Source organism: Pseudomassariella vexata, assembly GCF_002105095.1.
Source record: "Pseudomassariella vexata strain CBS 129021 chromosome Unknown BCR38scaffold_7, whole genome shotgun sequence".
Lineage (NCBI taxonomy): Eukaryota > Fungi > Ascomycota > Sordariomycetes > Amphisphaeriales > Pseudomassariaceae > Pseudomassariella > Pseudomassariella vexata.
The window spans coordinates 76,215-91,838 of NW_024467962.1; the positions used below are offsets into that span (position 1 = coordinate 76,215).

At 50.4% G+C, this 15,624-nt stretch overlaps 4 protein-coding genes and 1 non-coding gene across 5 annotated transcripts; 4 read left to right on the forward strand and 1 right to left on the reverse strand.

Moving 5' to 3' along the window:
• Positions 1-2,093: 2,093 nt before the first annotated feature.
• Positions 2,094-4,133, forward strand: BCR38DRAFT_343986 (major facilitator superfamily transporter; the record flags this gene model as incomplete). Its single annotated transcript, XM_040856073.1, has 7 exons — positions 2,094-2,234; positions 2,301-2,322; positions 2,371-2,427; positions 2,481-3,122; positions 3,171-3,432; positions 3,493-3,822; positions 3,887-4,133. 7 exons carry the CDS (start codon positions 2,094-2,096, stop codon positions 4,131-4,133), a joined length of 1,701 nt encoding a protein of 566 aa, XP_040715261.1.
• Positions 4,134-5,218: 1,085 nt separating this feature from the next.
• Positions 5,219-6,552, forward strand: BCR38DRAFT_409266 (uncharacterized protein; the record flags this gene model as incomplete). Its single annotated transcript, XM_040858357.1, has 5 exons — positions 5,219-5,407; positions 5,454-5,508; positions 5,694-5,775; positions 5,811-5,836; positions 5,888-6,552. 5 exons carry the CDS (start codon positions 5,219-5,221, stop codon positions 6,550-6,552), a joined length of 1,017 nt encoding a protein of 338 aa, XP_040715262.1.
• A 1,198-nt stretch (positions 6,553-7,750) lies between these two features.
• BCR38DRAFT_t176 lies at positions 7,751-7,853 on the forward strand. Its single transcript has one exon. It is a non-coding gene; the product is annotated as a tRNA-Thr (tRNA).
• A 2,030-nt stretch (positions 7,854-9,883) lies between these two features.
• Positions 9,884-11,155, reverse strand: BCR38DRAFT_474443 (uncharacterized protein). The gene is made up of 3 exons (XM_040862970.1): positions 10,703-11,155; positions 10,593-10,643; positions 9,884-10,488 (listed from the first exon to the last, which is right to left on the reverse strand). The coding sequence occupies exons 1-3, from the start codon at positions 10,851-10,853 to the stop codon at positions 10,124-10,126; spliced, it is 567 nt and encodes a 188-aa protein (XP_040715263.1). The 5' UTR covers positions 10,854-11,155; the 3' UTR covers positions 9,884-10,123.
• Positions 11,156-12,997: 1,842 nt separating this feature from the next.
• On the forward strand, positions 12,998-15,128 carry BCR38DRAFT_392080 (putative extracellular dihydrogeodin oxidase/laccase). The gene is made up of 3 exons (XM_040857576.1): positions 12,998-13,548; positions 13,606-14,805; positions 14,868-15,128. Exons 1-3 carry the CDS (start codon positions 13,230-13,232, stop codon positions 15,044-15,046), a joined length of 1,698 nt encoding a protein of 565 aa, XP_040715264.1. The 5' UTR covers positions 12,998-13,229; the 3' UTR covers positions 15,047-15,128.
• Positions 15,129-15,624: the final 496 nt, after the last annotated feature.

A 15,624-nucleotide genomic window follows, 5' to 3' on the forward strand; every position in this document is an offset into this window, starting at 1 on the left:
TCAAGGCTTGAATCAAGGGCACAATCATAGCTCTGACTGCCGCCATGCTGGTGACCATATCCGGCTCAACAGCCTCAATTGACGTCGACTTGAGCTTGCGACGCTTATTTTGGTGCTCGAGACCAACACCAGAACTGATGCTGGTGATCTGCAAACAGCACAATACCACCCTGTCTGGTATGTAGAAAGCAGTAATGAGCTGTCCAATAAGGAGGTTGCATGATACCCCATCGGTCGTCGCCTCTCAAACCCAGCTCCCGCTGCGATCTGCAACCCCAAATGTTGTGGCAGCTATCCAGTGTTTCAGCTATCCAACGCAATGGGTGGACAGATAACATGGAGCTCTTGGCAAGTTACACTACACTGATATGGATCTGGTTTGTTTCATAAACGTCTGTACCTCATAGGGCAGGACTCTAGATGCAACGTCCCCGCCCTTAGCCGAAGGTCTCGCGCCTCCCGCAATCGACATCCTGGATCGGGAGACAGGTTCGGAACTTGTACAGTTTGGACGAGGGCCCGGTGGGCATATTTCAGCAGAATTTCATTTCTGAAGTCGTGGAATAAAGTGAGTTCATCCCGAGTTCGAACAACAATTGCAGCGGGATCATTCCTAGGCCTATCATCGGCCGATAACCCTGTTGATAGATCGCGGCTGAGACTGTAAGGTAGGGTTCAGAATGAGAAATGTAATCAGGATCGAGGACAACTGCATAAGTGTGCTGCCCATCTGCCGGAAGTATCTATGTACACAATGCTTCAACGGTCCCCAATGTGGGGTTGCACCTGACAGAAACTGGGCGCGTAAGAGGTTGTGTGGGGTCGGCAATTTTCACGCTTACACATAGGCAGTTCAGACTTGGCTTTCGCTCTGGGCGACAATCTCCCCAACTGGGCGATTATTCTTGCAGCAATATCTCAATGCTGTCTAGTTTCATCCGGCAACATATCGGCCAACCGGATTCAATGCCTGAGAGCTCATGCCATCCTATACAGAGCTGGCACATCAAAACCGATGACGTTTCATCCCAGCTTGGGCAAGTGTCTGGCTGTCCTTTGGCCAAAGGTCCGTCTGCCTCTATCAGGTCTTACCATCTTCCAGATCATGTCCACGTCACAATCAGGAGCCGCCAAGTCCTTGCGATACCGTAGACTCGCGTCCATGGCTGATCTTCACTGCCGCTTCCCTCGTTACTACCAAAAACCTACCGAGCCTCTCCGTAAACGCAGATCATGGCATTGTGCCCCTGATCGTCAAGTCTTGATACATGCTGTCGGTCAACCAACATTCTTCCTTCGCATCCAAAACAGGGTTCCAACCGTCGCGCTAAGTCATGCCACCAGTGTGGACATGCAGAGCTGTCCCCGGTTCCAGGTTGCCCAAAACGTCTAAGTCAAGTCCCAATGACGAACATCTCGAAAACGCCCAAACCCAATCGTCCACTGTTCTGGGATATTGGGACAGGATGCTCGTTTGACGAAGCAAGCTGCCATAGCCTTGCATGACATCTCATAGCTATACACCTTCTACCCCTGTATCAGCACCTTCGAAATAGGTGTTCGGGCCCCCGCCGGTCGATCTGATCGTATCGGACCTATTGCAAGCTATCACAAAGTGTAGAATTGAACGTGGCTCTAATCTCCCCGAGTACAAAGGAGTGAAGGTGGTCATAAGGGCCTCAAGTACAGAAAAGTGTGCCTTTTGGCTGCACACTTGAGTCAAGTGCTGATACACCAGCGGTTTCGCTCCTGAAGTTCTAACAGTTGGCCGTTGCCAAGGGTTTAGTACTCATGGTCTATCCATCATCAGTCAACTGGCTATTCTAGCGGTAAAACGGAAAAGACAGTCGTTGGAAGTCGAAGGCTCGTGCGGTTTGACAGATATCCCCGGCCTGCCTCACTCGAACCCACATATTCTGGCTCGACCACATTCCCCCCAGGCTGCGAAACGCGATTATGGGGTAAAGAACGGGGCGTTTCTCAAGATCCAAAGACTTAAGTATAGCCTGTGTTCAACCCATCTTGACGTTTGCTTCCTATTTGGTGGTTGGGCTGGATCTCCTTACCACTTCGACACCTAATACAGAGCCAAGATGGAATACGAGAGGGATATTGTAGACGAGAAGAGGTCGCAGGCGTACGAGTCTAAGTTTGAAAGCGATGATGAGGACAAGGTCGAGCAGGCGGTTGGCTCAACCAACTTGTTTGAGAACGGAGAGATGAAGTTGATTCCTGTGAGTGATGAGTGCTGGGCCAACTCGTTGGCGGGGGTAATCTGGTCGCAATGCTAACTATTGCAGATGCCAACACCAGACCCAAAAGGTTGATCACGTCGGCGCTTGATTTCTGCATGGATTCTAACGATAACAGATCCCCTCAATCTTTCTGAGAAGAGAAAATGGATTGCCATTGGCGTCATCTCTTTCTGTGAGTGCCAGTACCACGAATTTTCGGATATCAAGACGCTGATTCTCCTACAGTTGGCTCGCTTGCCCTTGCTGCCGAAATCATTATCGGCTCTCTTATCCCCGTTTTCCTTCTCGAGTACTCTGGTGTTGATCCACACACCCTGAACACCTTCAACTTCGCTGCGAGTTCTGGCGGCTCCATCAACTTCAACCCACTCTCCGTGATTCCTCCAGGCGTTACGCCAGCGCCCATCGAACAGGTGTCTATGCTGGCCACAATCCCGCTGCTGACCAACGGCATTGCAAGCTACTTCCTCGTGCCCCTTTCCATTGGCATCGGTCGGCGACCGGTCATGTTATTAATGGGTGTATGCGCCTGGGTTGGCGGGCTTTGGGCCGGGCTAAGTAGCTCACTTTACAGCCATCTGGCAGCTCGAGCTTTGATGGGGTTGGGAGCCGGTGCTGTCGAAGCGCTGATCCCGCTGATCATCCAGGACATGATGTTCATCCACCAGCGCAACAAAGCAATGAGCACCATTGTGAGCAGCCAGGGAATCATCATCATTAGCCTGGGTATTGCGGCACCCTATGTCGCTGCGGTCGGCGATTGGCGTTGGTTGTACTTCATTACCAGCGGAGCTGGTATTGTGGCTTGGATTTTGATGATTGCTTTCCTGCCTGAGACGAGGTGGAAGCGTTCAAAGGAGGAATTGAGTGAGTTATGTTGGTTCTGAGATCGGGACAGTTACTCATAGTCTACAGGCGGTCAAAAGATTTACGGCCTCGAACCTGGTGAGAAGCGACCTCGTCTTGATCCGGACACCTATGGACCTCGTACATTCAAGACTACCATCGGCCTATTCCAATATGGTTTTACTTTCAAGGACGCCGGTCGCTCGATGTTGGACACTCTGCGGACGACTTTTTTCCCCGCTGTTGTGTGGGCAACCCTCGGGAACAGTGCCTTCGTTATTATCAACCAGGCTGCCCAGCAGCTGGGGTCCTTCGCCTTGCTTGCTCAGGGGTAAGTTGTTCAGTCCTACCCAGCCCACCTCATGGCATCCCCTCTGACTGGAGCGCACAGTTGGCAGTTCAAGTATACGGGCCTGATTGTCCTGCCTTTCGTGCTGGCTACCGTCATGGTCTACTTCCTGGGCGGCCCACTTTCGGACAAGGTGTCGCTCACCATCACCAAATGGCATGGCGGTGTTCGAGAGCCCGAGTACCACCTTCCCAATCTCATCATTCCCTTCTTCTCCGGTGTTATTGGCTGCTTCATCTTTGGGTATGCGGCGGAGAATAACGTCCACTGGGCTGTGATAATGGCAGGATCGTTCTTCATCATCTTTGCCTTCTTGACGGTCTTGACGGTCATCAACGTCTATATGGTAGAGAGCTATCCAATGTGGGCCGGGTTAGTACTTCATTGACTCCAGTCTTTCCATGGATCGAGGTGCTGGTGTTTGAGCGACCAACAGTCCTGTTTTAGTCAACGTGTCATCTATGCGTCTTATCATTGCCTTCTTCTTCTCGTCCACCATCACGACCTGGGTCATCGAGAAGGGTTTCTTGGGCACATTCGCGGTTTATGCCGAGGCTCTCATTGTGCTGTCACTGGGCATCCCTGCCCTCTACTTCACGGGCAAGAAGATCCGAATCTGGACAGCGGGCAGCGTGGAAAAGGGAACGGTTTTGAAGAAGGTTGACTCGGGTCGATCGGTTTAGATGGTTGGGTTTACATAGCAGGCTTTCCTGCTATTGGTTTAGGCTTGCGCTCTACTTTAAATGGCATCATCCGAGGATGGACTGGACTGATGTGCACTATAGGTCGAAGTGTATCTTGTGAGTCAATTTCTGTTCCCCACCTTCGCTCAAATTTTATAGAATACCTTGGTCTCAGTTGAGCAGTGCTCTAAACCCAGTCATTACTGTGCGTGAACAGTCCAGAGAGAAATGAGAACAATTATTTGATCACCTTGACTTGAGCGATCATTGATTCGACCTCAATGCCGCTCTGTGTACATATATCGGTCTATTATGCCAAACCCACACGTTGGGTCTCATGATGTCACAAACCAAAACTCAGCATTGTTCCAATTTCGCAAATGCAAAAGTAACGCTTTGAGCAATACTTTGCAGGGAATTCGTTCTTATCAGAGGTATTCTAGCTTCCCGATCATTCTTCGTCCAACGTCATGCATCTGGTATGGTTAGATTGGGATACTTTCAATCTCATGAATTCCTCAATGCGAGAAGCATCTGATAGTCCGTTGTATGATGTAGATAGCTATATCTATATGTCACGGCGTTTGCTTGTATCAGTAAGTATATCCTCGTTGGGAGAATCAAGGGAGAATTAGTTGGGCACAGAGTCGAAAGATAATTATTATTATTATTAAATACGCCGTAGGCTCGAGGCCCCCGGTACCTCTACAAGTGCTCCCGTATGTCAAACCGTGCCCTAATGGCTGGACTAAATACATACGCTGCTACGTAGGTTCGCTCTATTAGCGACTGCGTTACGTCCACCACAATACTATGTTAGTTCTCACCCTACTAACAAAGTCCCCCTGAGAAGATCGATATTATCCGGGCCTAAGCGCTATCCGGCCAGTCCTGAGTAGCCACCTTGTGATAGTCCCGCTGACTACTGGTTTCCCCGTCGCCGTTGCCAGGTCTCTACGTGTATGCAGCGGCCATGGTGCGATAGTGGCCCGCAGGCGCTCTCTCGATTCTTCCAGCAGGCCGCAAAAGAGGATTACGTCAGATAATTAAAATGAGAAAAATAAGAAACAGTTTCCCGAAATAAAATGGGCAAGCGGGTTAAATCAAACCCAACTACTCATATCTACGAATGGCCTGTTATTTACGCCAGGGTCCAGAGTCCGCTGGCAACTACACCCGAACAGAGAACTCGTGGAGTGGATGTCGCCGGTGGCTTTGTCGGCACTATCATGGAGAAGCCGGACTGGGACGAAATGGTCTTCAGCGAGGACATTGTGAGTAAGGGGCGGAATGAGGCCGCTGAGCGAGGCCGTTGAGCAGGTCCGCAAGGGGGAGTACGAGACTTACTTCACCAGGAAGATGTTTGATTACGTATGTAAGCACCTATGAAATGCAATGTGTGCAGTTTTCTAAGACTTGTTAGTGTCTGGAGGGACTGCGCTTCAAGGTATTGTAGTATAGGGAGACTGGCATGGTCTCCATTCTGGATGCAGGGCCCACTACATTCAAGTCCGACAAAAGTCATACCATATGTTCTGCGCGATGCACTGATTGCTGCAGTGGCTCCAATCGATGATGTACCTGACAAGCCCAAGGACTGGCATCCGTATACCGGCGAAATCGTTCTGGACTTAGTCCACCCGTAACTTTTTCCACTTATATACGATAGGACCAAAGTTTTGCCTACTGGAGCGGTGCCGCTGGTAACGTGCGCCCAGTTCGCAGGAATGGGGGAAACCACTGACGGTTTGAAGTATCTCAGGAGATCAGAAGCATCTACAAGCGCTCCGCTCAGACCTGGGGCGCCGATGATTTTGAATGGGTGGAGGCATGGGACGAATATCAATGGTTCCCAGCTGACCTAGAGTTTGCTGAAGATGGAAGCATCAAGATCAACAGCTATATCAACAAAATTCACCCAGTGCACCACGAGGATCTCTATCATGTGCTGGAAAGAATAGTCGACCGCACTATTCCGCATTGGAACAAGACGCTGACCTGGCGTCGATATCCTTGCCACATCGATACCGGTTTGGGAAGCAATGACGACTGGGAAGTGCCCGTGCCTGAGCGTGCCCAGTCCCCTGAATGGAACCCCCCTGAAGGTTGGGATATGGAGAAGCATTGTGATAAACATCAAGACAAAGACTATCACGAGAAATGGGACCAGTGGTTCGAGAGTGTCAAGATTCTGGACATCCCAGAAGCGGAAGATGAGAGGCCTTTTTCGGCCACTCCAAAGCCTTCTAGGAATGATATCATTGACCTGCGCAGCAAACCCAAAGGCAGCGGTCTACAGGTTATCCTCAAACTTGCGAATATTCATCTGGATCCCGACGACCGGAGTACGAAGATGGGACATGGATGTAGAGGGAGCACTGAACGAGCACATTTGCGTCACTGCCCTATTCTATTATGACCAGGAAAATACAGCCGAAAGTCGTTTGTCATTCCGACAGTCTATTGAACACAATTATTTACTCATGCAGGCAGCGCCGATATTTCTTCACTCTTTCGCGAATCATATCGTTGCCCCTTTCAAGTTGCATTCACTCTACAGCTCATTCAACCAGTCGGTACCGGTTCCCCTTGACACACTAAGGTCCACTTCACTTTTAGAGCGAATACCATTCCACCGATATTTACTTCGGCATAGAGCAAGACAGTGGGCTCCTAATTCAAGTCTTTGGTTCCGTCCAAACCAGCGCCGATCTGCTACTCGTCTTTCCCAACGTCCTGCAACATCTCGTCGACCCACATATCTGCGTGCTATCGACAGCCAACGTGCCGCTATAGCAGCATGACTGGTGGGCTGATGAGGTGCGAAAGCTCGAGATATTCAGAAGGCTGCCTAAGGAAATTTTGACTGAGATTCTAAATGAGTTAGATGGGGATGGACCGCCGTGAAGTGTAGGGGAGGCGAACGAGGTGAGGGAGAGGTTGATGGATAGGAGAGCGGGGATGAATGACAATAGTAATACGGATATGGAAGATGTGAGTTTGTCTTGTGTTTTTCAGGATTGTGGAATTGAACTTATTGACTGTGTATATACTCACATGAGCTTTTGCGAGCACTGATTCGCTTTACTAGAGAATGGTTTTCGTGATGTATTATGCAGCGCCCTGTGAAGACGAGGTATGCGCATTTCAGTCTCTGCTTCAATGGCTTTGCACAGTGCTGCGGGAAGCGAGACATGGTAGAACAATCGTAAGGAATGTAGTACTTTCAAGCCTACAGGAACTAAGAGTGTAATGTGTTCGCTTACCCATTGCCTTGCAGTTACAGATTACAATATCAATACTCTAACTCTCTTCGCACTATTCCTTTGGACATCAAGTGAGGAGGACTTACTCGACTTAGTATCTGAAAACCTGCAAGTCCCAGAGACGTTTACAAGAGCAAATATACCTTTACCATCAGCCCATGACGAGTGAACCTGTCACGTGCCCCTAGGAATTCAACATGAATCATGCGATAATTAAAAGGATATTGTCAACATCTAATGAGACTCCTATTTAAGCTTATCTCCGATTGTTTCATTGCTGAGCGGCCGCATCGCATTGTTTCACGTCGTCATGCCCATTACCTCTACTGGTAGTCTAAATATATTATCCTGGTCGGCTGGTGTAGTTGGTCACTTCGCTGGTAGATAAGTCCCGACTTGAGCCTCGCCCACTTGGGTCGGTGACGAGTCGCGGGTTCGAATCCCGCAGCTGACACACAAGGGGGTTTAGTCAACCCTTACGGCGCGCTGCCCACCTTGTTGACTTCGCCTACCTAGTGATAATAGGGAGATTGGTGCAGTTTAGGATTACGAGCATCCTAGCCAGTCGACCGTCAAGCACTACGTCGGCGGAATATAACTCGACAGCCGGTCCAGAATTCGAATCGTTAATCCGGCCCCTTATCGGACCTCGCCTATCCGATAACGCTCGTCGGCGAACCCGTCCCCTCACGATAGAAGGCGCGCAGCACGCCCTCTCGCCGCGATTCTTGCGAGCGTCTAGACCACGTTACGGTCTATCCACTTGAGCGTATGGTTGAGATGTATACGCTCGACGAGAACCCCAATTAGCAGATACTACGACTTGTCGCGACAAAAAAATAGTCGAGCATCTTCTGCACATCAGCAGCATCCCACCCCTGAGGACGAATTTAAGTGCCACATTACCACACTTATCGGTAGTTCAGGCAGGGGTTGTAGCACAGACTTAGGGAGGGACAGGAGGTTTAGTAGTCGTTTGGCTACAAGTTTACCTGTATAACCGCCCGACGCGGCTTAAGGGCCCGCTATATCATCTATAGCCCCTTAAGGGAGTACTTGTAGAGGTACCGAGGGTTAACACCTACGGCGTATTTAATATTATTTTTTATTATCCTGCATTTAATGTAGAGGTCTCATCGTAGATACCTTGTCAAGCTTCTTTAAGACGCTATGCTTAACCGATCTAGAAACAAGGTTGACTCTTGTCTTTATGACGCTTTTCTTGCGGAGCCGAAGAACAAGGTTGATACAGCAACGCACCTTTACAAAATCGGGGTCCTGACCCGTCGGCGTGACTTTGGCCCAGTTTTTTATACTGCTCATATGGCCGGCTACACTCAGTGTCGGCTCTTTTGGCTTAATACAATGAATCGTGCTTGATGCGAGTGCATATGGGGTGTGAATTGTTGTATTGGGAAAGGATGGCCAGGTCAGCTATTCTGGCCTGGCAGAGCTCTTTTATAGCTCTTATCTATCTTATCTATAGCTATAGGGTAACCCTCCATGGGGTCACGTATCAGTGCTGTTCCTGTTGAGACGTCTGCTTTTCTTCCAAAAATATTTCATCTTCTAAAAGAGCTTGCTCGTCCCACTATACTCTAATCGATGCAGCTACATACAGTCGGCCCCCGAGTCAGATATATTAAGGCAGGATCAGAGTTCGATAAGCCGGATAGATCCAAAAGGGATCTCAGCTGCACGTGTGCGGGCACGAACAGATACCCATGCCGCTAGGAAGGGAAGCCAACTCGTTCGGTCGCACCTGACTTATGTAACCATCTACATGGCCCAGATTTTCCTCACCCCGCTATGTCATCATTACGACAGCTGCTTATTCGGAGTAGGAAACAGGAAAATCAGTCGTGAGCAGGGAGACACCCGGTGGAAGGTATGGAGTTGGGTTGGGAGTAGACTGTCAGACATAGACAGGCGCCAGTGGGGCGGTGGCGAAGGTTTGAGCCCTTCGTTGAATACCTTCTCAAGCAGTTGTTTCTTTCTTTGCGATATCTTCCCAATGCGTTTGAGGGATACTGGATCTTCTAGCACTGTCCTTGGACTGATGCTGGGTAGCAGTCCCTTTACCGTGGTGGCAATCCAAGTACCTTGTTCTACATGAACTAGTGAAAACTTGACTATGTGGTTGAATTTGTGCTGACTAAGTTGCGCGCCTGTCCTTTGATTCAATACCTGGCCTGTGGGGTACTTTGTCTGTGGAATTATTTGTCTGGATGGGAACAGGAGACTTACACCTTCCCGGGCATGCAGATCGTTAGCGTGTACAACCACCATAATACTTGCTATCTTAGCCGATTTCCAAAGCTCAAGAAGGTAGCAATACCCTTGTCCAAAAGCATAGGCACTCGATATCCCACACAGTCTGTATGTGTTCATCAGTCACTTAGTATGGGGCATTTCACACGCTAGCAACCTGCATGCCTGGAGAGGTGTATATCTTAGACCTGGCACTTTGCTGTCATGATCGTTCGTAAATTACACATTCTGAAGTCCAAGTCGAGAAGTATTGATCCAAATATACAAGATTATTGGTGTTCTGATTATTGTTATACTTCGTATTAAGCCTCCCACAATAACTTGTGTGGATGATATATATGTACCAGAACAACAACATCTCCTTAATCCATCTCACCCCGCCTGTCCTGAACTGTCATTCGGAACAGATCCTACGAGCAACCCTATCCACACCGCGACTAGATCAAGCCCCGTCTAACTCGTGGTATCAACAGGCGCCGTAGTCTTCAACAGCACAGGAATAGCATTATCCTGGGAGCTGCCGTCGGAGTTCCACATGAGGGACCAAATACCCTCGTCACTAGTGCTCTGGGCCCAGAACTGCGAGGTGTAGGTGGACCCGTTCTTAACCATGACGTCGGAGCCCCACTTGATGAAGCCGGCGGTTTGGCCGCCCTCGGGCATGCTGCCGTTCTTCGGGACGAAGCCGCAGGGCGCGTAGGCGTCGCTCGAGGACACGATGAAGAAGCTGCGCGAGTTGGTGGTGTTTACGCTGCTGGAAGTCGAGTTTTCGGCCATGGTTACGTTCCAGGGGGCGGTGCCAGTGATGTCGATGTCCCCTAGACGGAAAGGTCAGCACTCAAGAATTGGCTATACATCTCTGCTGCGAGTTCTCAAGATCGTGTTTTGCAACTGCTTTTCGTGTGCATGGAGGCAAACTTACAGGTCAGGGCCGAGAGGTTGGCAGGAGGGGAAGCCGCCATGTAAGCGATGCCTGGTTTGGGTCAGTAAACAGCGCTCTCAGTTTGACCACGGGACAATGTGAAAACTGACCATCAGTGCCGGCGAACACAGGCAGACCGGAGAGGCCGGTACCCCAGGCGTAGATCGTCACGTTGGTTTCTACATCACGCTTATTTTGCGGTGCGGCCGAGGCACCAACAGCCAGCAGAGCCACCGAGGAGAGGATTTGTCGGAAGTGCATGATGACAGGTTTTGGAACGAGTGTAAATGTGCTGTGTAAAACAACGTAACGAGCTGTGTAGGTTGAAAAATGAGTGGCTATCTAAGAAATATAGAAATATTTGGTAGATGAGAATGTGAACCTGTAAAGTTGCAACATGTGACAGACAGTGGTGTATAGATGGGGGGATGGGATGAGTATGAATACTCGGTATGCCATCAACTCTCGCGTCGCTATCGGGAATCTTTCGCTTTGATCACCAATCACAAGCATCTAGTATCTCCGGCCCCTGACCGTGCGGCTTTTGCGTGCGCGTCGTCAACTACCTGGTTGTTGCATGGGACCACATATTGTGGGAACTCAGAGGGCCGGTTCCCGGGTCGGAACAGGCCGTTGATCAGGATTACTTGGGGCTTGGCTGGCCAGGGGGTACGCGTTCTTTAGGCCCGTGAGCTTAGCCACCTGGGAACTTCGAAAACTTTTCGAGAAAAGACACACCACAACCCACTACAGGAGCTCCCACTTTAATCACCGCTCAGGCTTAGTCCTTCTTGCACTGGTTTTGTATTTCCGTATTCACTTTAGCGCTGCTTTTCCGAGCTCCACCCTTCCCCTTGTGTTCATTCTTCTCTATTCTTAACTCTAATTCGCTTTATGGGACCCTTCATCTATAGTGGTTACCTGACTAAGTGGACTGAATGCGATGCAATGCAACCGTTTTGAGCCAGCCAAGATCCGGTTCGGTCTCTTCAGATGATGGTCCTCAGGGTTAGGCATATGGCGGCTCGTGGTATGTAGTATTTCATGGCTGATTCGGGATCGTGGTACATAAAAAGATATAGACTATAAAATGATTCAAAACACGAATTACGTATTATCGTAGGATTGTAGTCAGCCGCAACATATATTTGGAGATGGAGACAACCGGCAGAGCAAGAAACGGTGCAAAGGGGAAAACACTGGAAAAAAAGAAGCAGCTCGCTGCGGAGGTATGAGATCTGGCGGCTCGGCGCCGAAAGCCATCACAATCATGTATTTGGCTCGAGAGGCCCCCGAACGGGAACTAATTTCTCTTGGCACTAAAGCTTAACACTTTCTTTGTGTCCGTTTTTCGTGCTCTACTTTTTTCCCCCCTCCGTCTTAGTGCGGACTCTACACCTCCCCAGGCATGCAGATGATTAGCGGGTTACAATCCCCGTAATACTTGATATCTTAGTCGATATGGAAAGCGCGGAAGGGAATAATACCCTTGTCCAGAGAAAAGGGTACTCGATATCCCACACAGGTGTTCATCAGTCACTCAGTATGGGGCAGTTCACAGGCTAACAATCTGCATGGCTGGAGAGGTGTAATGCTAATTTCTGTACGGCGTCTATGGTGACGCGTGTCATCGACCGGCATTTGACTGTCTTGAGACAATTCGGCCGAATCACTCCCCGTACCCACAACTTGGCGACCGGATTGAACGCCCGAAAATGCCTCTGAGCCGCAAATAGGAAGCCTGCCTGCAGAATCGGTCATGGGGATTCCCTGAAGACCGATGCGGCTGAAATTTAACATCTGGAGTACGCGATACAGTAGGAGGATCATCCATGCTGGAGGATACGTGCGTCGTCTTACATCCATAATCCATGAAGCGAACGGACTGAAATGCCGCGATTTATATTGAACAAAGAAAACCAAGAGTCCGACCACTCACCAGTTGACTGCCAGAAGATAAAGTCCTGATGTCGTGATAGGTTCTCCGCGTATTTATCGGCGATCCGAGCTGCTGCACGCCGAGTGCACCGACCTGTGCAAATGTGGATTTATTTCCCCTGGCCGAGCTGCCCGTTTCCATAGCTAGCGAGTCACGAAGCCGCCTGGATGTTCGCTACACATTATTCTCCATCTCCGAACTGCACCATGGACTCCTAGATTTCACTAAAACGACCTTCACCTGAAAATTCCAGGATGCTGGCTGCAATGTCGCCGAATTAGGAACGTGGGCTAGAATCTCGTATCGTCTTCCGTTTTACGGTCATAGAACCCTTGCACCTTTCGATCCACACTCCACCCAGAGATCATGAAGATACTGCAAGAATCAACGCGTGGCAGGGTTGCAGCGGATGAACCTGTCGGCAACGGAGATGTGCTGCTATTGCGGCTTGCACAATTCGGCAAGACTTGTCGCGTTTGGGGCAAATGACCTCCAACACGCACTGACAGTGTCTTCCTGATGCATCGTCAGTCAGTATATAGATAGTTACTCTCATCCACGATGTTTTCCTTTCCGTCCTGAGACTCAGCTCCAACCATCCGGCTCACAGTCCTTCCTTATTATACTATTTTTTGAGTCTATCCTTCGTTTTCTACGACTCAAACCTTGTCTCTCGCTTATACACAAGTGTCGCCGCGATGAAGTTCGCCTCCTCCTTTTGCACATGGCTCCTGGCCTCGTGCGTCCTGGCAGCACCTTCTCCTTCCGCCCAGTTCTCACATTCTCCTTCCCTAGCCAAGCGGTGCGTAAACAGCCCCGAAGATCGGAGTTGTTGGGGTGACTACGACATCGACACCAACTACTACGATGAGAGCCCCGACACGGGCGTCGTTCGCGAGTACTGGTTCGAAATCACCAACACTACGGCAGCGCTCGATGGCGTAGAGCGCAGCGTTCTCACCATCAACGGCTCGTTCCCGGGCCCCACCATCATTGCTGACTGGGGTGACACCGTCGGTGAGTTTCCCTCCATATCCGCTTTGATATACCCAGGTAGCTAACTTAGTCCATTAGTTGTCCACGTGACCAACTCCATGCAGAACAACGGAACCAGCATTCACTTCCACGGCATCCGCCAAAACTACACCAACCTGGAGGATGGTGTGGCGAGTATTACGCAGTGCCCTACCGCCCCTGGAGACTCTATGACCTACACCTGGAAGGCAACCCAGTATGGCTCCTCGTGGTATCACTCGCACTTCTACGTCCAGGCCTGGGACGGTGTTGCGGGCGGTATTATCATCAACGGTCCCGCCACTGCCAACTACGATGAAGATCTTGGCACCATCCTCCTTGCCGATTGGTCGCACGAAACCGCCGACGTCATGGTCCTCAGATCGCACACAAGTGGCCCTCCCACGCTTGACAACGGCCTCATCAACGGTACCAACGTCTATGGCGACCTGGGATCTCGCTTCGAGACTACCTTCACCGCCGGCACCCGTTACCGAATCCGTCTCATCAACGGTGCCGCCGACACTTTCTTCAAGTTCTCCATCGATAACCACACCATGGAAGTTATCGCCGCCGACTTCGTGCCCATCAATCCCTTTTCTACGGACAGCGTCTCCATCGCCATGGGCCAGCGTTACGACATCATTGTCACCGCCAACGCCACCGCCGACAACTACTGGATGCGCGCCATCCCCCAAATCACCTGCAGTAACAGCGCCAACCCGGACAACGTCAAGGGCATAGTCCGCTACGACAGCACATCGACCGCAGACCCCACTACCACGGCCTGGGCCTCCGCCGCCGACGACGACTGCGACGACATGGACATGGCCCTACTGGTCCCCCGCGTCGTCGTCGCCGCCTCCGACTCCCCCGACGAGGAGGAAGACTTCCAAGTCAGCATCAGCGTCGGCGGCAACGGCGTGCTGTGGCGCATGGGCGAGAGCTCCTTCGTCAACCAATGGAACTACCCGACTGTGCAGCAAGCCGCCGAGGGCAACGACACCTGGTCGTCAGCCCAGAACGTCGTGGTCCTCCCCGATGCTAACCAGTGGGTTTACTTCGTCATTGAGACTACGCTGGGCGCCTCGCACCCCATGCATCTGCACGGTCACGATTTCTGGGTTCTGGGCCAGGGTACTGGTACTTATGATTCGAGCAGTGCTTCGCTGCAGGTGACCAACACCCCGCGGAGAGATGTCGTGCAGTTGCCTGGCAGTGGATATGTCGTTATTGCGTTCTACACCGACAACCCTGGTGGTAAGACTCATCCTGCTCCTCTCTCCCCTTTTGATTACATTATCGCTAACAAATTCCTTTAGCATGGCTTATGCATTGCCACATCGCCTGGCACACTTCTGAGGGTCTGGCCGTCCAGCTCCTGGAGCGCGAGACCGAGTTCCTTGCCATCCAGGACAACGACCGGATCAACCAGACTTGTGCCAAGTGGGACGAGTACACGGCTGTCAGTCTCGTGGTCCAGGATGATTCTGGCTTGTAAAATATGGTTTTAGAAGGGTTGATTCAAATAAGAGTGGAGCTCGCATTGCCAATGGATATAATAGAGGAGCGCAGGAAATTACAACTATCACATACTAATGATAAATAATGAATCATACTAGCCACTTCTAGTCACTGCACACTACTCTACCGATTTCATGGGTGACCTGCATTTGATTTTGTTGCTTTCTCGACGAATACAGGTTGAAGACAACGCTCCTGCTCTCTTCGCATTCACGCGGTACCAACGGGGTTGAATATATGTTTACTAACCTGTCGTCATGCTGATCTAGCGCTACTTGGATTGCGCCATCGTGCGAGTCGTGCCATCGCTGGAATGAACGTGCATAGCCCGGAGCGACCCATCCTACTGTGAAGGTGGGATGTGAAGGTCAGGCCCTTACACAAGTACACGACTAGGCTACGATCATTTGCATCGAACTGTTCAATGTTAGGTTGATCTGCAATTGCCGAATGAGGAAGGAAACCTAAAATAGACTATGCTGATTGGCTACTTTAAGAAATGTGTACGCCAGTACCCAAAATTGCACACTTCCCGCTTACCTTCACTTAGTGCTC

What these genes read in the sequence shown, in the direction of transcription:
- BCR38DRAFT_474443 (XM_040862970.1), bottom strand. Translation starts at nt 10,853, where the DNA reads ATGCACTTCCGACAAATCCTCTCCTCGGTGGCTCTGCTGGCTGTTGGT. An exon ending in TGTGTTCGCCGGCACTGATG is followed by an intron (nt 10,644 to 10,702) that starts GTCAGTTTTCAC and finishes GACCCAAACCAG; the next exon opens with GCATCGCTTACATGGCGGCT. An exon ending in CAACCTCTCGGCCCTGACCT is followed by an intron (nt 10,489 to 10,592) that starts GTAAGTTTGCCT and finishes CTTTCCGTCTAG; the next exon opens with GGGACATCGACATCACTGGC.
- BCR38DRAFT_392080 (XM_040857576.1), top strand. Translation starts at nt 13,230, where the DNA reads ATGAAGTTCGCCTCCTCCTTTTGCACATGGCTCCTGGCCTCGTGCGTC. An exon ending in TGACTGGGGTGACACCGTCG is followed by an intron (nt 13,549 to 13,605) that starts GTGAGTTTCCCT and finishes TTAGTCCATTAG; the next exon opens with TTGTCCACGTGACCAACTCC. An exon ending in CTACACCGACAACCCTGGTG is followed by an intron (nt 14,806 to 14,867) that starts GTAAGACTCATC and finishes AAATTCCTTTAG; the next exon opens with CATGGCTTATGCATTGCCAC.